Raw genomic sequence first — 21,144 nt, 5'->3', positions numbered from 1 at the left:
GACAGGGCACTTATAATGTGGTGACAGAGTCTCTTTAAGGCCAATACAGGCCTAATCAATAAGGGGATAAAGATCTAATCATTTGAACCGGATTCTAATTTCAGAACACCGTTCGGGTGTATTTACACAGGATCTGCAGCAATTTATAGTAAAAAGTAAGTGATTTTGCCACATTTTTTGGCCTTGCAGCAGGCTACCAATCTGTGTTGATACACCCTTAGGGGCTAGACCTAGACTTTTGTAGTGAGCGGAAACATCGATGTCCATAGGCATTAGGTTGGAGCTTATCTCACTACAAAAAAAAAAATTCTGTGATTTCACTGTGATAAATTGCTGTCCATAGGAATGCATTGAGTAGCTTTTAAGATCTCTTCAAAAATCGCTCGTCAAGAGATTTACTAACGATTTATTTTTTTAATCGTTACATATTGGGATTTCGGAGCTACACACTTGTCTGAAGCAATTTAGAAGAGATGTTTAAGCTACTCTATGCATTCCTATGGATGATTTAGCACAGCGATATCCTAGCGATAATTATTTTTTATTTTTTTTAGAAAACAAGCACTAGTCTAATGCATTCCTATGGACAGCGATTTATTGCTCACTACAAAAAAAAGTCAGTCAAGCCCCAGCCTAAGAGAGGATCTTGGAGGAACGCTTCTTATTTAAGATTCAAACATTTGGTTTGGTTTTCTTTTATTGAAATGTATGGTATCACCATGTCGAGATACAAAGATCTCTCTGAGGCCTTCAGAAAGAAAAATATACATGTCTATGGGGGAAAACGACTAAGGCTCATTGCACACGATCGCAGGCAGCCGGCCGTTTTTACGGGCCGTGCTCCCATTATAAAGTATAGAAGCACAGTCCGTAAAATAAAAGACACGTCCTATTTTGTTTCGGCCAGTTCATGGCACGGATACCCTTCTGTAGACATACAGGAGGATGTCCGTCGGCCATAGAAATTAATTGGTCCGGAATTACGGGCGATTTTACGGCCATGTGCATGGGGCCTTATACTGACGTTTAATACGCCAATGTAAGGATGAACGCCGCTGGAGTCAGATGTGTTACATTTATTAAAAAGGCGCACATCTTTTCTTTTGAGGCTTCTTGATATTCCAAGTCAAAGGCCTGATCTAAAACCAAAGAAATACCTCATATATTGTACAGCTTAAATATACTCTGTGGCAGAGTGAGGTCCCTTATTGAAGACCCTCATCTATCAATGTCAAACCTCAGGACAGGAATGTGGGCCCACCTTGTGACTCCCGAGTAGTCTCCAACAGTGAGCGCTGACAGACTGCAGATGGTATCGCCAAGGCAAGAGTCGATAAACAGAAGCATGGTGGCACAAATTTTGAGGTCAGGGCTGCCAGAGTCCATGCATCATACCTGCCACCTGTAAGCTCCAGTTCTCTCAAGACCTTCTCTGCTCCACTCTGGCCTACTCCTCACATCACCACCTTAAAGATTCCTCGTAACCATACTACGCTACAAAAAAGCTGGTCTACTGCAGCTACCAGCTGCATAAAATTACTTGGTTCACATGGTGTTTTTTGGCGCTGTTTGACTCGCCAAAACACAACCGAAAACAGATCCCATTGATTTCAGTGGGAGACGGAGGATTATTTTTTTTCCCACGAGCGGGGGGGGGGGGGGGGAGCGCGAAGCGCTCGGAGAAAAGCAAACTGTACACAAAAAAAATGGACACCAGCATAACCTGGGCTTTCATTGTAGTATATGGGATCATTTTATTTTTAAGTTGAACGCTTTACATACTTTCCCACCGCTGTAAAATACCTGCAAATATTGCTTGTTATTAGTATAATCCAGGTTAGTTTAACTTGTTTTCTTCAACCATATTGGTTACATAGAACCAAATATACATTGAGGACAGTCTATGTATAAACCCACAAGGATTTCAACCTTATCTGGAAGATTAATGCTCTGTTCTCACTGGAGTCGGGATAGATTCTTTCCAACATCCGATTTTTGTTTTATTTTCCTTAGTCAAAAACAGGAAAAAAAAAAAAACTCAGAAGTTGGAACATTAAATATTCCAGTTTCTGGTGAGAAAAATCATAAAAGGTAAAATGAATCCCCCTGAGGCCAACAAGACCAGAGCCTTATGCAAAGTGCAGAAACATAAGACATTAGATTGCGTATGCAAGTCAAACAATACAAAAACCTATGCACAAATACAAATTCTGTTCTTTACATCACTATTCATGTGCTTTCCTCTATCGATCGGAACTCCTCATAACAGACTAAAACCAGGAACCTTTATTCCATACAATTCAAAATGACACTAGAGGCACAATATTATTTTATAAAGGCTGTTTGTGGAACTAGACTTCCTTCTCAACACTTTCATTCTAAAGAATTGTTGTTAAAGTATAGTATGACAAAACACTCAGTATATGATCATGCAAAAACCATAAACCCTTTAAATAATGCATACATCAACTTCCCAGCAGATATCTTACTACAAACCAAAAAAACAAAAAACTTATTCTGTCTGTAGCAAACAAAACAGAGCCAGTTAAATAAAATAAAAAATACATATATTTCAGATTAAACAGGTTGGGATTGGCATGGTATGTATATAGCCATCAGGTTAATGTCACTATTCACTAATTAAGCCACAGTTATAGTTTGTATGGTCCTTTATTTTTATATCCTCTTATTTAGCCGCCACATAAAAAAAAAAGGAAGTACAACTTTGTTGTGGTGCATAAAAAAAACCCCCAGAAAACCATCCTCAATCTTCAGGAGGTAAAAAAACGAAAAATCACTCCATGGGAAAAAAAATTAAAAATGGTCCTTATATAAAATGCCATGTAGGGCATAGATTATTGGATGACTAGGGATTATCCATGAAAGAAAAAAAAAATGCAATCTGGCAGATTACAGTCCATTTTATTGGGCAATGAAGTATTAAAATGAACGTTCATGTAGATAACAGAAAGCTTAAACAAAATAGAAAGAAAGAAATGAAGGCAGCCAGCAATGACGTTATAACTGTCTGGATGACACGACGTGAAGCCAAGAAAAAAATAAAATAAAAATATGTGGCACCTCCCAGGTGGCAAGAATGTGGAGCAGCTGTAAAAGTCAAAACTGGTACCCAGGTAATGGATGAAAATCTCAAGACACATCTGTAAAAACAGAAAGAAACTAGTTATTGTATGAACTTTTCACATTTTGAGGCTAAATGCAATTCTTAGGACGGGTCTAAACAAAAGGGCCTGTTTACATCAGCGTTCAGGTTCCGTTCAACCCTTACGTCAGAGGTACCGATGAACAGAAACCTGAAAGGAACTATCGCTTCCGTTTGCATTATATTGATTTCAATGGTAATGCTTCAGTTTGTGTATTTCCATTTGTTTCATGGAAGCAGTAGCGCAGTCAAGAGCACTATTATCTGTGAACAAAAACCTTTACGACACAAACAAACGGAAACACACTGAAACGGGGGCAATACCATTGTGATCAAAATGGAAGCAATAGTTTCCGTTCATCAGTTCCTCTGATCTAAATGTTGAACGGAACCAGACGCTCATGTGAACAGGCCCTAAAGCGATTGAATGTAATACTTTCTTGGAGCGGCTACATATAGATTTGAAAGAGTCGCGCAATAATTTGTCACACAAAATGTAACTTCTCATGAAGAAATTATATAAAACTTTCTGCTACATGGACTTGTTTGATGCATGTGTAGGCAGACTTCGATACAAAAGGTTAAATCTATATAAGGCTGTGTTCACACCGAGTTTTTTGCAGGTGGAATTTCTGCCTTAAAAATTCCGTTGGGAAGTTTGAGGCAGATTTTCCTCTCACTGCACCTGGATTTTCGCAACATTTTTCGCCCGCGGCCATTAGCCGCGGGCATAAAACGCAGCGAAATACGCTTTCTCTGCCTCCCATTGAGGTCAATGGGAGGGTCAGAGGAGTAAACGCCCGAAGATAGAAGGGACATGCCCTATCTCCCGCGAGGCGCTTTTAACGCTCGCGGGAAAAAGACGCCTCCGCCTCCCATTGAAATCAATGGGAGGCATTTTCGGGCCGTTTTTGAAGAGTTTTGCAACGCGATTTCCACGTCAAAAAACTCAGTGTGAACATAGCCTAAGAGCGGAGTAAGCACCACACACAATATAAACAAGAAATGTATTTAAAATTATAAATTTTTTGTTCAATCATTAAAAAGTATATTCCCAGATACATAAATCATAGAAAAAGAATGAGTCACATTTACTGACCAGAATGGACCCAGCATAGCCAAACAAGTTCGTATTTCCTAGTCAGGCTTTACAATAAGGCTAGAGCCTTTAGGCTACATTCACACGAGCATAACAGATTTTACGCGCGTAAAAAAAACTCACGTAAATCTGTCCTTGTGCAAGCACTTCTCTTGCAAGCACTTTTTTTTTTTATTCAATGTAATTGATGAGTAAAACACAGACAGCACGTGAATGTGCATCCGGGCGCCGTGCATGGTTTTCACGCACCCATTTGACTAGGTGCATGAAAACGCACCAAAATAGGACACGCAGCGAGTTTCACGCAACGGACATTCGCTGCTTGAAAACTCACGTATGTGTGAATAGCCACATTGAAATCAATGGGGCTGTGCGTTGTTTCAATGCACAGAACACGGACGAGATTCACGCTCGTCTGAATGAGCCCTTACAAGTAAAACTTCTGCCCTAGATTCCTTCAGTAGCATTCCATAGCAATGATCAGTAAAATAACGTCGATAAGCCAAAGCTCGCTACGATCTGTAGGATTCAAAGCTGTTAAAGGGGTTGTTTCACAACAGACATTTATAGCATAGCCACATAAATCTTTGATAGCCATGTGTCCCACAGCTATCTCAAGAACGGGCGTACCTGGTGAGGCAGCCGCTGCTTTCAGGCAATGAAGATGGTTGGGAATCCGCAAACAGCAAAGCTTGCTGAGCTACGCTGTTTCTGTAACTCCCATATAAATGAATAGGAGTTATGGAAACCGTGCAGCACGCTAGTGAGTTATTACAGTACATAAATCATCATCTAGCACTAGTATAATGGAAAAAGAAAAAAAGGAAAAGCTTAAATACTAACACTTTTCTAACCATTTTCTGCTTTAATGCATATAAAAAAAAATGGATCAACTTTGCAAGTAGTCTTGATCAAAAAGGTCTTATAAAAAAAGACTGCAGGTACGAGTGCAGTTAATCCCAAAATCACACGGCCCTCTGCCACGGCAAAATCCCTAAATTCACACTGTCAATTCAGTAAATAATTGGATACTTACAGCTGGCAGTTCTAGCCCCATACCGTCGCATAATCTGGTCATGTGTAAATTTCACAAAGGATTCATATTGTTCTAGGTAAAAAAGAAAATGTGGAAAAATAAAGTGAAAATTTTTTCCAATTTACAATTAGGCCCCATGCACACAACGGTTTAAAAAAAAACGGCCGTAATTACGGGCCCATTCGTTTCTACGGCCGACGGACGCCTTCCCGTATATTTACGGGAAGGTGTCTGTGCCGTAGAAACGTGACGAAAACAAAATAGGACATGTCTTTTTTATTTTACGGACCATGCTCCCATACTTTATAATGGGCGCACGGCCCGTAAATACAACCGGCTGTCCGCTGCATTCCATGCTCGTAATTACGGGCACGGTCGTGTGCATGGGGTCTTGCACCGGTATTCTGACATTAGTAAATCTGCGCCATTGTGTTTAGACTAATGTCATCTAAGATCTTAACAGTGTAAACTTAGACCAACCAGTCAGGTGATATGGCACACGCTGTATGATAAAGTTGGTGCATCTTGCTAGGCATTTCAGACACTTCTGTCCCTCTAGGTGTGGAGTCCCCAACCAGAGCGCTGCTGACACACTGGCCGGGGAATCCGCTCCCAGATTAGCCCATGACGTCAGTGTCCATAGATGGACAGTGGCGTCAGGGGCTCCCCTAAGAGCAGAATCTCCAGCCAGAGTGTCCGCAACGCTCTGGCCAGGAACTCCACTCCTAGAGGGAGCTTCAGTGGCACTATTTACATAGTGTCATACACAGTGCCCATGTAGATAGCACCAGTGTCCCCTGTAGATAGTACCCACATAGTACCACAGTGCCTACTGTAGATGGGCACTATCTACAGGGGCAATGTGGAACTATCTACATAGGCACTGTGGTGACTAGAGGGGTTGGGACAAAAAAACACAAAACCCTGACGTATGAAACTCATCCATTTTTTTTACGGCCAAGAAACACGGATGGCAAACGGCAGTTAAAACCAGACGACTGGGAAATGGATGAAAGTTTTGAAACACAGATGCAAAAAGCCATGAGAAAGAGAGTTGATCCAATTTTTAACCGTTTTTTTTTTTTGACTGTCGTGTGAACATAGCATTCTTCTCTCCCCTCACAGCGATCCAGGCTGTCGGAGAGAGGAGTTGACTAATTGTTACAGAGCTGTAACAGTGTGAAATATGTATGTATATATATTTTTTTTGATCTTGCACTCCTCCTATTCTGCCCTGAGTGGTTTTAAAGTGTTTAGTGCTGGTTCCTACCATCCTCAAGAATATGTAGGTTTAGTCCCAGTTCTGTGTGTATGTGTAGCGTAGGTTCCCACCTCAGCGCTCGCTTTGTCATGGCAGGTAGGCTCACACAATTTGCTCAAAATGTGCGCTAAGTACCTCCCTATTGTAAGTAGATCTAGCAGCAATGCAGCACTTTTGCTTACGTAAAAAATTAAAACGGAAACCTAGCGAACGGAGACAAACGGATTCCAACTGAATTTTAAGTCATCTCTTCCTCAGATGGAAGAGAAACTGCAGACAACGGTAGTGTGAACTTAGCCTTATGCAAATGTAGTAAAACTAAATTACCTATACATATTTAGTATTGCCACAATCGTACCGACCCACAGAATACAAGGTAACATTCTATTTATGCCGCATAGTGAACGACAAATTTGAAACGTGACAAACAATGCTGGTATGGCTATTTTTTTTCCAATTCCCTCCTCAAAAAAAAAGTTAATAAAAAAGGTTAATCATTATACTTTGTGCACACAAAAAAATGCAATTGAAAATTTAAAAAAAAACAAAAACTTGTCCCGCTAAAAACAAGTTCTCACACAAATGAAAAATAATTAGGACTCTGAGAAAGGAGACGTTGAAAAAAAAATGCTTAGTCATGGACGCCAAAAAAAGGCCTGGTCATTAAGGGGTTAAGCAGGGAAGCATGGGTATTGGGAAGGAGGAAGCAAGAGAAGAAATTCAAAGCTTGGTAGCTTCCTCCTGTCTTCTGTTAGGCCTTGCTGCTTTTTATTTCATGGTACACATTAGTGAGAAGGGTCAATGAAATGATGAATGCGGTCTTTACATTTATTTTTTTTTCTGAAACCCTTTGTAAAGTCTGATGGTATAGCAATTGGTAGCAAGAGGGAGAGCTATCTACTTGCCTTAGTCAGCCCTATAATACGTTTGGTTTGGAATGCAGAGCAGCCCGCTTTAGCTAACACTAGCGGCGTTACAAATAGGCTGTTATTCGGCAAGTTACGCCATGCCTGACGACCAGCACATTATCCCTCCACGTATTACACATAGTACTGACACCCCATGTACTATTCACAGCACTGACCCCTATTCATCACATTTATTTATTTATTTTTATTACATTATTACAGTTCTGACACTTTCATACATACATATTTATTTTTTACCATCCATTCACACCCTAGCACTACACTGACACTCATTTATGGCACACCTTTGAGCACTTAGTTCGCCACTCCCCTCAAGACTAGTGGGAGGGGCTATCACTATTTAATGCACACTCCTTCTGCAGCATTCTTTGACCCGTCTGCGTCCTGATGGGAACGGGTTTTCACCCACCCACCTACCTAGTAAGTATGGCCTTTTTGGTGGTTTTGATGAGCCCTATAATACTATCTCAGATTATTTCTATACCCTTTCTCCCTTGTAATGCCCTTAGCTACGCCTCTACCCAGGGGTCAGGCCCAATTTCAGCCAATCATGTGCCGGGATGTCAAGCACGCGTCCTGCATGGTGGCAAATGGCAGCCTCCGAAAAACAGAGCCTCCACCTGACCCTGGCGGCAATGATCACCATCCTGCCCCCCACACCTTTGTGACGGCCAACCTCCTATATCAGACGTAGTTCTGGTATGGTTAATAAAAAGCAGTAACAAAAAACTGCAATATTAAGGTTAAACCACAGAAATTTAGTAATGAACCTTCTGATACTATTAAGTCAATCCTCATATGCCCTTATGAATCTCCAGAGTGAATAGTATGGCAAGTACTTTAGATAAGACATGCCACTTCTCAGGATACAGCCTCCTGTTAAAACATACCACTCGTCAAGGTAGAAAATGGCATCATTTTGATGTTAACTGTTGAACTGTACCAGTAATCACCCAAGCGCCAGCTATAGTGGGACACCTAGATTCTACACCTCAGTATCCGACCGAAACAAATAAGATAATTTACGTCTGCATATGACCGAACACCGACACTCGGACCTATACTGTTCCACTACCAGCCTATCTATCTGTGATTAGGTTGTATGAATTACTCCTAAAGGACCCAAAATGGTGCAGGCATAATACATTAATGCACCCCCTCCCAGGACTTACGAGAATAACTTAACCATGAGCTACTAACATTCATATGTAAGATAGTAGTTACCAAATATCCATAGACTCATATGTGCAAATTACTCGCAAGTTACAGCACCAGGACTTGCTAAGCCCTTAACGGGCAACAGTGCTGGAATCCAGAGATGACAAGGCAGAATAGTCCATCAATAACCTTATATTATCTGCACCAAAACATATGGTTATAGGTTATATTTCATATAACAGATGTTATAAGAAATACTAATCAAATGATGCAAAGGACTGGACTTCATTTAAACCGTTAGGCCAGGTTCCCACGTAGTGTAAACGCTGCAGAACTTCCGCAACTGAATTGTGTGCGGAAATTCCGCAGCATTTACAGTAGCAGCAAAGTGGATTAGATTTAGTAAATCTCATGCCCACACTGTGGGGAAAAAACGCAGCGTAAAAGTTAATAAATTTACCTGCGGTGCGTAATTTAATTCCGCAGCTTGTCAATTTTGCTGGCTTTCCCCAATGAACTCAATGGGGAAGCAAAAGCCCTTAACCGGGCTCCAAGTGTTGCGGCGTAATCGCAGCGATTTAGCCGCAAAAAACACAAAACTGAAAAAAAAATAAAAATAAATCACACTTACCCAGAACGCCCTCCTTATTCCTGCAGTCCGGCCTCCTAGGATGACGTTTCATACATTTGTGACCTCTGCAGCCAATCACAGGCTGCAGCGTCACATGGCCTGCATCATCATCATCATAGGAGGCCGGAGCGGACGTCAAAAGGAAGAAGGGGTAAGTATGAGCGCATTTTACACATTAGAAATTCCGTCCGAAAAACCATACCACAATGTTGTGCGATTTTTTTCGGACGGAAGGTGCTGCTGGTTCCAGGTCTAGTACGCTGCATGATTTTTACGCAGCGTATCCGACCTGTGGTGTTCACCAACTGCAGTCTGAAAGTCTAATGTGTTTCGTTCTGCAAAAGCTTCTTATCCAGATCCCAAAGATCAGGGACTTTATGCAAACATTTATCAAGCCGATCGTTTCCACACTGACCTTCTAGTTTTGTGTTGAGAATCTGCTCATATTCTTCCCTTATCTTCTCTTCATGGTCCTTCAGAAGACGTTCACACAGAATTCCTACTTGTCGTAAGCTAAATGTTGGCTGGTCTTTCTTCACCATTGACCCTTCAGGGAAACAGAATGACACAGGGAATTACATATAAATGCCTGTTAATGGACTGAAACCGTGATTAATCCATTTTCTTTACCATAAAAAGGGTAACTAAACTTTCAAATTTGTGACAGCTTTTGTCACTTCGTTCTTGCGATCGGTGGGGTCTCAGTGCTCGGACCCCCACCAATCAAAACTTCTGACAAGTCAGAAATTTGTTGAAAATGTAGTTACACTTTGTCTACTAATCTGAAGAACAACAAAACGTCATTACCTGGTGAAGACGGGGCTGTTATAGATGAACTGGTCTGAACCTCACTGGACTGGCCAGCTTCACTATGGTTGAATGCTCCTTCCAGTTGCCTTCGTCTATGGTAACGAGTATACTCCTGTCTTAGGTTCTGAAAAATTTGTTCTGCAGAGAAAGTGAGGAAAATAAAAATACAGCATGATAGATCTATCAGCACAAATGACATGTCACACCGCTGCTCTAATGTTTCAATGGCAAGGACCACAGCTCTGAGATCGACCTGCCCAAATTCACTAAGTAAACCGCAGTGTATGAATGACATCTATAAACAGTGGTAAAATGGCTGTTTATTCTGTGAATACAATGTTCATCATAGTCATTAGCCCCTCTGCTCTTTCCATTTGCAGAATCCAGGTGTTGAAAGAACATCTATGGGGACGAAGAATTCCCCACAGCTGCTCTGCTCTACACTTGCATGTTTTGTTCTTGCTTCTAAAAGGCAGTGATTCAGATCATATCTGTATATTAGTGAATTTCTCACAATATATAAGTGTAAATGGGAACCTAGACAACCTATAAAAAAAAATACAAAAAAAAAATCATACCTACGGTATTTGTCAGTATGCAAAGAAACATTAGGAAACAGCTAACGGGTTGTGGCTTACCTTGCCTGGACTCATTGCAGACAAGTTTGGAGTGGTTCCTGATACAAGAGGTTGCTTCACAGACGAATTGGTCTTATTTGCAAAAATGAACTCCCTAAAAAGCGCTTTTGTTCCTGGTATCAGAGGGACCATTTGTGTTTGCATCCTAGAATCTATGAAGAAGCTGCACTGTCTGCAATTAGCCATACAAGCGAGATATGGCAGCCATATACGGTGACCACCGCAGCACAGATATCTGATCACACCTGATTCCAGCACCGGCCCATTCAGGGAAAACATCCCATGCTGCTCACTGCACATTTTTACAACCTGGATTCTCGTGAATGTTCATTCTGTAAAAGGTGACGATAAAGTATCTTATTTACACACCGTTCCTCTACAGTCATTGAAAATAGATTTTTCACTGTAACCACCTTGGGGACGCAGCCAAATTCCGTTTTTTCATAATTTTATTTTTCCGTAAACATAGGCTTTTATTTTATTTTTTGTCGGGACGACTTGTCGTTTTAAATTAAACAAATTTACTGTACAATATAAAGTACTGGGAAACTGGAAAAATTAATTTGTGGGGCGAGATTGGAAAATACAGCGATTCCTTCATTGTGTTTTGGGTTTCCTTTTTACGGCATTCACCATGCAGTAAAAACAACATTTTAACTTTATTCTGTGGGTCAATACGATAACCGGGATACCAAATTTTTTTGAGGTAAACATTTTACAAAGAAAAATCTATTTGTTGAAATAAAAAAATAGGACATTCCGCTCCAGGAGTAACCCCTTGACACCACTGTCCATATATGTATAGTGACGCCGGGGGCTTCTTCAGGAGAAGAATCCCCTGCCAGGGGTTCCGCTTCTACAGGGAGCTACAGTGGCGCTATCTACGGGAGGATGGAGGGGTGCTATCTACAAGACTGGAGTCCCCGGCCAGAGATATTGCAATGCTGTTGCCGGAGATTCCATTGTTGAAAGCCCTGACATCACTGTCCTTATATGGACAGTAATGTCAAGGGCTTCCCCGGTTTCAGCGCTCAAAGTAGCACTGCGTGCGGGGAGTCCTCGGCCAGGATCAGTTTTTACCGGTCGTTACAAGGATTATTTCCTGGAAAACGGCCGGTAAAAACTGATCCATTGACTTCAATGGGAGCCGTCTGGCCGTGAAAACGGCCAAAAATAGGACATGTCCTATTTTTTGACAGCCAATATTCGCGGGCCATTAAAAAAACGGCGATATAAGTACTCGCATAGAACTTCATTGTTCTGAAAACGAGTGACTGTCGTGTGAATGTAGCCTAATATAGAACCATTTTTTATGTTTTACTTAGGAATTTCCTGTACCGTATGGTCCACGTACAAGGACGTAACACAAAGACTGATTTTAATAAAAATATACAGCATTTGCGACTTAACCAGTCTTCGTTTAGAGTGTGCCGGGAGAAAATTACGCACATTGCCATAATTAGAAATTATATATATTTTTTCCAATCGTTTTGATAGTCCTTTCAGAAAGATATCTCAAGGCTGGACAAGTGCCATGACTAACAGCCAAAATACAAGTGTACTCGGATGGCATCCACTCATCACAAGTTCTCTATTCTGAAGCAGCAACACCTCCAGCACACCAGGAGACCCATATCAGCATTCAGCCATGTACGTGAGGTGAATGGTCAACACGTACATTCTAGGTCTGCCGGCAGCACCACTAGAACCCAATATATTATTTTACAGACTCCATTTCCCTCAATAGCTCATTTTCTAAGACTACAATCACTGGAAATATGAAAATACAAGTTCTCCATTATAAAATCATTGCAGTCACACACCACAACCAATTTCTTTTTGCGCTAGTGCATGCGAACATAGAGGACAGCAATTATATCTATTGTATACTATAAAAATACATATTTATACAAGTGCTGGACAAAAATGTTACATTTAAAAGCCACCTCTGGCTTCCTCATGGAGCCGAATGCTAGTAGGCTGTGGTCTGTAGCTTTCTGCCAGTATGAGGGGGTGGGGATTGCTATGCTGTGACTTCTGGGAAGGTGCCAGAAATGGGCTGCTGCTGTGACTTCTGGGGACAGTTGAGTGGGAGGGGCAGAAGTTGCACTACATTTCTTAGCATTTCTGCTAGGAGGACATATTTTGTAGTTATTCAAATTAAGTAGGTATACTTGCTGATTATGCAGAGAAACATTACTGTTAGGGTATGTGCACACGCAGTGTTTTCAGCAGTTTTTCGGGCCGTAAACGTCCCCAAAAACGGCTGAAAAATCGGAAGCAGAATGCCTCCAAACATCTGCCCATTGATTTCAATGGGAAAAACGTCGCTCTGTTCCGACGGGCCGTTTTTAACACAGCCGTTTTTCAAAACGGCCGCAGAAAAACTGCATGTCACTTCTTCAGCTGTTTTTCATATTCTAGAGAAAAACAGCTCAAAAAAACGCGGCGAAAATCGCGAGTGGCTTAAAAACAGTCTGAAAATCAGGAGCAGTTTTTTGCCCTAACGGTATGTTCACAAGGCTTATTTTCGGCCTCCAAACATCTGCCCATTGATTTTGAAAAACGGCCACGTAAAACAACGCTTGTAAAAAAGAAGTGCATGTCACTACTTGAGCCGTTTTTCATGGACAACAGAAAAACAGCTCCAAAAACGGCCGTAAAAAACGCGAGTGGCTTAAAAAACGTCTGAAAATCTGGAGCAGGTTTCCCTTGAAACCAGGTCTATATTTTCAGACGTTTTTTTAGTAAGCGTATGCACATACCCTAAAGGGCTTATTTTTGGCCGTTTTTTGCGCCGTAAAATCAGAAGCAGAACATAACGCCTCCAAATAAACTGCCCATTGATTTCAACGGAAAAAACGGCGTTCTGTTCCAACTGGGTTTTTGGAGCAGTTTTTCATTGACTATAGAAAAAGCTCCAAAAACAGCTGTAAAAAAGGGCTGTTTTCCCCTGAAAACAGCTCCGTATTTTCAGACGTTTTTGATTTTGTGTGCGCACATATCGTAACTCAATGTTTCCATACAAAGAGAATTTAGGTAACAAACTATTTTACATCACAAACTGAACAGAAGTATGAAACCTTACATGAAATCTGTCACCCAGGAATGTAGACAATGCAAATGGAAGTCAAAAACAATGACACTGTACAACACTCATGTTCTGCACCGCAGGAGCTTACAGTATAATTCTACATATAAATTTTACCTTGTTTGTTGCGTTTTCGGCCACGCCCATTTTGCACTGCGGGCAAAAAACGCCATGAAAAACTCTGCCTTCCATTGATATCAATGGGAGGTCAGAGACGGAAACGCCCCAAGGGCATGTCGCGTCTTTTTCCAGCAAGCGGTTTTTCTTCTGTAGAAGTCTGAATCTATTACAATATAGACTCACAGTGAACGGCGTAAAACAAAAAATTTTAAAACCCCAGAATCGTTGTCTTTTGGTCACCATAGCGCTAAAAATAATTAAATAAAAAGTGATAAAAAAAAGGTATGTACCAAAAAAATGGTGCTAATAAAAACTACAGCTCATCCCGCAAAAAATATGCCCTCATACCGCTCAAATGATGGAAAGATATAAGTTATAGCTCTCAGAATGTGGTGAAACTGAACAAATTCTTTTTTTTAACCAATAGTTTTTTTCTTTGTAAAAGTAAAATGAAATTTTTTCCTATTTTCTGTAGTCCGAAAAATACGGTATTTCCTGATATAGTGGTCATTGGGATGCCCTCCAGGGCGCTCTAATTAATAACGGACATTTCATTCTGCCTAATGACTTCAGGAAGATGGTAGGCGATGTCCCTAGCAGGACACCTAGATGAGGACCAAATCTACATGACAAACTGGTCACCTCTCAATCGGATATACAAAAAATTCCTTGACATGGCCCAAAATGGATGCATAAATGTGGTAGCTGCTCACAATGTAAAATACCTGAAGAAAAAAAAAAACAAAAATAATCAAATGTTTCCACCAATTCCTCAGGGACAGACAATTTGAAAGTACGTACGTTTCTAAATTGTCCATCAATGGTTTATATTTGATTTTTTTTTGTTCCTGCATTAAAATCTCTCGGAAAAAAACATTCTTGGGGTTTCAGAATTTGTGAACATAAACATATTAAAAATGGTGATGAAAAGTCCTCGTCATGCATTGTAAGCAGGTTCTTTGTGATTTATCCTTTACGGCTATCTAGCAGTTGCCAAAAGACAGATTTGGTAACCGGGATCCGTAAAGACCCTTTTACATGGGCCAATTATCGGAATAGCGAGCGTTGACAGAACACACATTCATCGTCTGATTGTACCGTTTCTCCAGCCTAAAATATTAGCTGTCTCATTGATGAGCGCTCGTTGTTACAGCCAAAGCGGGCCGGTGTAAAAGGACCCGTCTACAAAAAGAGTATGAGGATCAATATGCTAAAAACGTTGACACCAATGGGCCTGAAAAATGAATTGAAAATGTTCAAGATGTGGCTTGGGTCAAGGGGACTCCGCCTGCATGACTGTTTACAAGTTTGCGGTCGGAGTCCTACCTAATATAACTTCGGTTGATACCAACCTTACTTATACGTGACCATAAAAGGCTTTTTTTTTTTCCTCTTTCCCCTATTTTTCGTCAGACACAGGGTAAGTGTGCCTTATATATGCATAACTAGAGGTTTTGACAACCAATTGATGTCATTATGTACTGCAATTTTTATACTAGCATATCGGTTTGCCTATCTGTTGCCTTAAATAGCCTTTTCCAATACTCCTGGTTTGCTCTGTAGACATCGCACGTGCGTAAGCTTGCATTCTGACATCATGCCATTCTGCCCATGGTGGATCAAGCTGAACTGTTTTGCATTACTGCCTTGTGACTTATGTCCCTGTAGCTGGTGGCAAGAGTGGAACCAGTCTAGTCAGTCCACTTATCCTTGGTGGTCTCAAGGTGGTCAGTCCTTCAACAATTTCCTGACTGAACCAGACCTGTAAAGTCTGGTAGGACAATTCCATGCCATAATCTTTAGCTGCTGCCAATGTCTGCATCATTTCACACTAGAACGCTACGTATACCTACATTAATGATGCTGCTGCAGATGGATAAACACGGACAAGAGTGGCAAGATTCCACTATACAGTGGTCAGAGCTTGAAGTTCTTACCATGTTACCCCTGTATGGGTGGGCTGCAACTGGTCGATAAGTACCTTATTTTCCATCTCTTTGTTATATGGATATTGTGCACACAGGTACCAGAGCGTTGAGCATCACACTGTTGGGACTCCGCAATATTAGCGTTATGCCATCTAACATATATGAAATGTTTTCTTCACTCATCACCTACATGAACTTTAAGCGGCTACCAGCTTGTGTCATTTTCTTATCCGTAGGCTCTAGCACGGCTTCAGCCATTGGCGTTTATATGAATAGATTGCTTTTGATATATTTACACTATTTAGATAATGTATCATTATAATTTTTCACATGGCCTGACCGTTCTAAAATATGGAATTTTTTTGTATATTCTATTTTTGTATTCAGGTTCGTATGTGCAGAATCGCCAGATAAAATGATGATTTTTTTCCTACTTGATTAAATAAAATATCAATTACTTTTTGTCTCTGACCGAGTGCCTATCTTCTATTTGCCATCTTTTTCCCTAGGTATTATTCATACATTATGAGACGTGGCCTCATACCCACGGTACTGTGTCAGACAGATCATTTCTGGGGACCTTTTTTGTTTTTGATAATTGTACATCTAGCTAGCTATTCTGTAATACTCAATGTACTGTATGACCTGCAGGTCCAGGGAACATTAACCCAACCCAGGCTCATTTTTCTGCTCTTCAGAACACAATCAGCTTTGAGAGCAACTGACAAGGTTCTGTAAACAGTGGCCATCTATTCCCGGCTGGAGAACACGCAGTACAATTTATTCTGCTAGCTACCCCCAATGTACCACGTAGATTACATATGGAATGTTTACATGTTTATTCCCCCTTCTGTATGACCAAGAAGCTGTTTAACAGTGTGCAGTAATTGAAAACGACACCGCTTCTTCCCACACATTGCTCCGTCAGTCGCTCAGCGCAGAGACCACTGTATTATACATCTGTGCTCCGGCACAGTAACCTGCCCATAATCACAGCCCGCGATTGCGGGCACAGCCGGCCGCCCACATTTTTGGGCCGTGCTCCCATACAAAGTATGGGAGCACAGCCCGTAAAATGCTAAAGAATGGACATGTTCCATCATTTTCTGAACATTTCTACAGCAAATACACCCATCCGTAGCAATACGGAAAGGGGTCTGTGGCCAACAGAACGGGTCCGCAATTACGGACAATTTTTACAGTTGTGCGCATGGGGCCTAACAAAGAAAAAGCTCCTTATTCGCCGCCGATTCCACCTACTATTATCTCTATTAAGTGCAGAGTTTTCGCAATGGCTTTGCCGCTCTCCTTTCCCATCTGCACCACGCTGATGTAACGCTGTGGCACAGGGTTTAGAAAACTTTGGTCTCATGTGTAGAAATAAAGCCTAAAATTGCCTTACAGGCATTAGGGTATGTTCACACGAGGGCGTCCGTAACGGCTGAAATTACAGGGATGTTTCAGCCTGAAAACATCCCCGTAATTTCAGCCGTAACGGCATGTGCAGGCGCTTGTACGCCGCGTCAATTACGGGCGTAATTAGCGCTGCTATTCATTGGAGTCAATGAATAACGGCTCCAATTACGGCCAAAGAAGTGACAGGTCACTTCTTTGACGCGGGCGTCTATTTACGCGCCGTCTTTTGACAGCGGCACGTAAATATACGCCTCGTGTGAACAGACAAACGTCTGCCCATTGCTTTCAATGGGCAGATGTTTGTCAGCGCTATTTTTGGGCGTAATTCGGGGCAAAAACGCCCGATTTACGTCCGTAAATAGGCCGTGTGAACATACCCTTATTGCGACCTCTGCTGGGGGACTTGCCCAGATGACCGTTGCTGGGCCCTAGAACTGGACAAAATTTGTCCAGGCCTGATTTAAACATACACAAAATTGCTAGAAAGCTAGATAGCAACTGACACCATGTTCTTTAAATAGCAACAACCACCTATTCCTAGCCAGAGAACTAGTGCAGTTCACCGCATTCGGCTACCTACCAGGCAAAACAGAAGATCTAGCTGTGAAAATATGCTACTCCTTGTGAAGGCCATATACAGAACTGATCTTATGTGCGACTGTTAAACAACAGTCCTACGGTCCTCTCTGTCCTTGCCCTGATCACAGAGGTGCCCATACACTTTAAAAAAAAAAGCTCATTCGGCAGACAGCTAGCTATTCCTTCTGACCACTATTAACTTGCACGCTCGGCTCGAGAGGGAAATAAGACTGGCAGCCGCTTATCTTCCACGGAAATAAAGCAATGAGAATGTTGAAATTCAACATGGCCAATCCTACTCCCGTCCGTCCCCAATATGTGGCATGGGGGGGGGGGGGATTAATCAGGAGAACCCCATACACAGACAGTTGGCCAATCCATCAGGTTTGGCCAACTTTCAACTAACGTGTATAGCCACGCAACACATCATTCAGATACAGGTCTCAGCAGGACACCATGTGTGAATTAGCCTGTTCACTACTCTAGGCCACCAGGAACGCTAGAATCAATTGCACTGCCACCAAATTATAGATCTGTATTTACTAGAAGGGTCAGTTCACACGTTTCAGAAAATCCGCAGCAAATACAGTAGCAGCAAAGTGGATGAGATAAAACAAATCTCATCCACACGCTGCGTAAATACTGAGCGGAAAAAACACGCAGCAATTGACTTGCGGCGCGGGATTTTATTCCGCAGCATGTCAATTGTATTTGCGTAAACGCTGCTTATTTTTTATTGCAGGATTTCCCCATTGAATTCAATGTTAGGTGAATCCCACAACAAATAGCAGTTGTTGCGTTTTTTTGCGGCGAGTTCGCAGCGATTCCACCTCAAGGAACGCAAGTCAGAAAAAACCAACAAATCATACTTACCCAGGAGTCTGTGTTCCTCCCTCCAGCGTGGCCTCTTGGGATGACATTTCATCCCATGTGACCGGCCTGGATGACGTCAAAGGGCCGGCCTCCTGGGATGACGCATGTGACCACCACTGCAGCCAGTCACAGACTGCAGCGGTCTCCTGGGATGAAACATCATCCCAGGAGGCTGGCCTGCTAGCTCACCGGCTAAGTGCTGCAGTTTCCGCAGCAGACATTCCAGTGTTTGGTGCGGTTTTTCCGCCCGGAATTCCCTTCGGTGCACAGGGTAGATACGCTGAGTGCTATTACGCAGCGTATCCGCCCCGTGTGAACTCAGCCTAATACAATGCAATTTCAGATTCCCAGAAAACCCACTAAGTCCCCATAGACCATCAGAAACAGGCATCAACCCACGTAGCCAAGTAGTTTACGGTGTCGATTTATCCTGGTGGTAACGCAGCCCTGAACAAGGTGTTGAGGTGCACTTCATCTGTCCCATATAGAACGGCCGGTCTCCCTTTACCAGGACAAACTCTCGATTTGCCTCTAAAGGAGGGAAGAAATTCTATGGTCAGCCCAAGACACATAAAAGACGTCAATCCAACTGAAGGAATTCCACCTCAAATACTACAAATTTATCAGATCCACTCAAGTCACTAAGCATCAAGTCAGATTCTGGTGAAATATCTTTGCATAGACATGAATTAAAGATTGTTTGATTGCTGCCAAATCTCTATGGTCACCTTAAATTTCATCATGCATGAATATTTCCACCCCCAACTATAGTCAGCCATAGAAAACCCTATACACGTACTGAACAGCAGAATCACATGAATAGAGGGATTCATCTCCAGACAATAGGCAGGCAGACATTACACAGGACAGAGACAATCTGATGCAGCCATGCTCATTAGAATAAAATGGGGCGATAGATGAAATAGATAAGATTAGATAAGAGAATACACCTTCAAACAATGCGACGGACTACATACCCGGGGTGAGCCTACAGTCTCCACCCAGCTGGGGAAGTGGGGATTGCTGTCCGGGCTGACTCTCCTGCCTGAGCCCGCATCTCTGAGGGGAAGGGTTGGCCGGTGATCCAGGGAGTGGGGTGCACCGACGCCGCTTAGGAGACTGTGGGCTCAGCAAGGCCTCAAACTCCATTGAGCGTTTTAACGTCGCTCCGCAAGCCATATTCGCCCTTAAAAAATCCTATTAGTATAAAAGATAAAGTTGCCGAGTCCGGTATGTGGCCGCTGAGGGGTAACAAGGTACAGCTCAGCGTAGACCTTCACCCTGCTGCTTCCTCTCGGTTAACTTCACACCACAGCAATGGCGACTCCTCCCGGCAACCGGCCAACTGCCGCGATTGTGACGTCACGTGAAGGACTACACCATTCCGTATGGGAAATGGTGCCGTACACGATTCCCCTCATTGTTAGCCGCCGCGGGAGATTTATTTTGGGTGATATTAATTGTTTTCGATATTCCTTTATTTAGGTTGGATTGAAATATGGAGTAACGCCATGGAGGTTTTCTCGAGGTCATTACTGCCCCGTTTTAATAAGTAATGGTATGCGCCAATACAAATGATAATGCTTCGGAGGCAGAGGTCAGACGCTGAGGCGACGTCTCCCTGGGAGGAAGCGAGCGGTGGATCTGAATAGTGGCATGTTTGGTGTTATTTCTGTTTCATGTTTTCTACGTGACATTCACTGGAGAACTTGTGATATTCAGTCAAATTGTTTGTTTATTTAAACCTTGACTTGTGGACCTGCACAGTGTCTCAGAATATAGTAGTCCATCTACAGCGTTTGTTGAGACTTCTATAAGGGTACATTCACACGTGTGCGTTTTGGGCATGTTGGATCTATATATTTTTTTTTATTCATAGTATCAGATTCCATCTTAGAAACGCTTCTTATGTGGCACTTCTCCGTGACACAACAGCTTGAAATCATCTTGTAGACCCCCACTGATATTATTACATGTTTCCATGACCCTATATAACTACATATTGCACTAAGGGCCTGTTCACATCACCGTTGCCCTTCCGTTGAGGGGTTTCCGTTGGGTTACCCCTCAACAAAAAGGCAAACGGAAACCTAAGCTTCCGTTTCCCTACGGGCCTGTTCACATCAGCGTTGGCGTTCCGGGATTTCGTCGTAGGTTTCCGTCAGGTGAACCCCGCAACGGAAAGTCAAACTGAAACCACAGCTCCCGTTTCCGTCACCATGGATATCAATGGTGACGGAAACATTGCTAATGGTTTCCGTTCGTCACCATTCCGGCAGGTTTCCGTTTTAATGACGGGATCAATAGCGCAGAGCCGTCGTTTTGATATCAATGGTGACGGAAATGGAAGCTGTGGTTTCAGTTTGACTTTCCGTTGTGGGGTTCACCCGACGGAAACCTCAGACGAAACTC

The 21,144-nt window shown here is 42.3% G+C and overlaps 1 protein-coding gene across 1 annotated transcript; it reads right to left on the bottom strand.

The window, feature by feature from the left end:
- Positions 1–1,729: 1,729 nt before the first annotated feature.
- Positions 1,730–20,097, bottom strand: AKIRIN1 (akirin 1). The gene is made up of 5 exons (XM_075853235.1): positions 19,710–20,097; positions 10,085–10,225; positions 9,693–9,824; positions 5,299–5,370; positions 1,730–3,161 (listed from the first exon to the last, which is right to left on the bottom strand). The coding sequence occupies exons 1-5, from the start codon at positions 19,909–19,911 to the stop codon at positions 3,151–3,153; spliced, it is 558 nt and encodes a 185-aa protein (XP_075709350.1). The 5' UTR covers positions 19,912–20,097; the 3' UTR covers positions 1,730–3,150.
- Positions 20,098–21,144: the final 1,047 nt, after the last annotated feature.

Source organism: Rhinoderma darwinii, chromosome 2 (assembly GCF_050947455.1).
Source record: "Rhinoderma darwinii isolate aRhiDar2 chromosome 2, aRhiDar2.hap1, whole genome shotgun sequence".
In the NCBI taxonomy this organism is placed as follows: Eukaryota; Metazoa; Chordata; class Amphibia; order Anura; family Rhinodermatidae; genus Rhinoderma; species Rhinoderma darwinii.
The sequence above is the reverse complement of the archived record's forward strand: the minus strand, read 5'-3'. Positions and strand labels throughout refer to the sequence as shown.

Coding starts and splice junctions, on each gene's coding strand:
- AKIRIN1 (XM_075853235.1), bottom strand. CDS start 19,911: ATGGCTTGCGGAGCGACGTTAAAACGCTCAATGGAGTTTGAGGCCTTG. Junction 10,226..19,709: donor AGACTGTAGGCTCACCCCGG/GTATGTAGTCCG, acceptor CTTTCTCTGCAG/AACAAATTTTTCAGAACCTA. Junction 9,825..10,084: donor AACAGCCCCGTCTTCACCAG/GTAATGACGTTT, acceptor GTTTCCCTGAAG/GGTCAATGGTGAAGAAAGAC.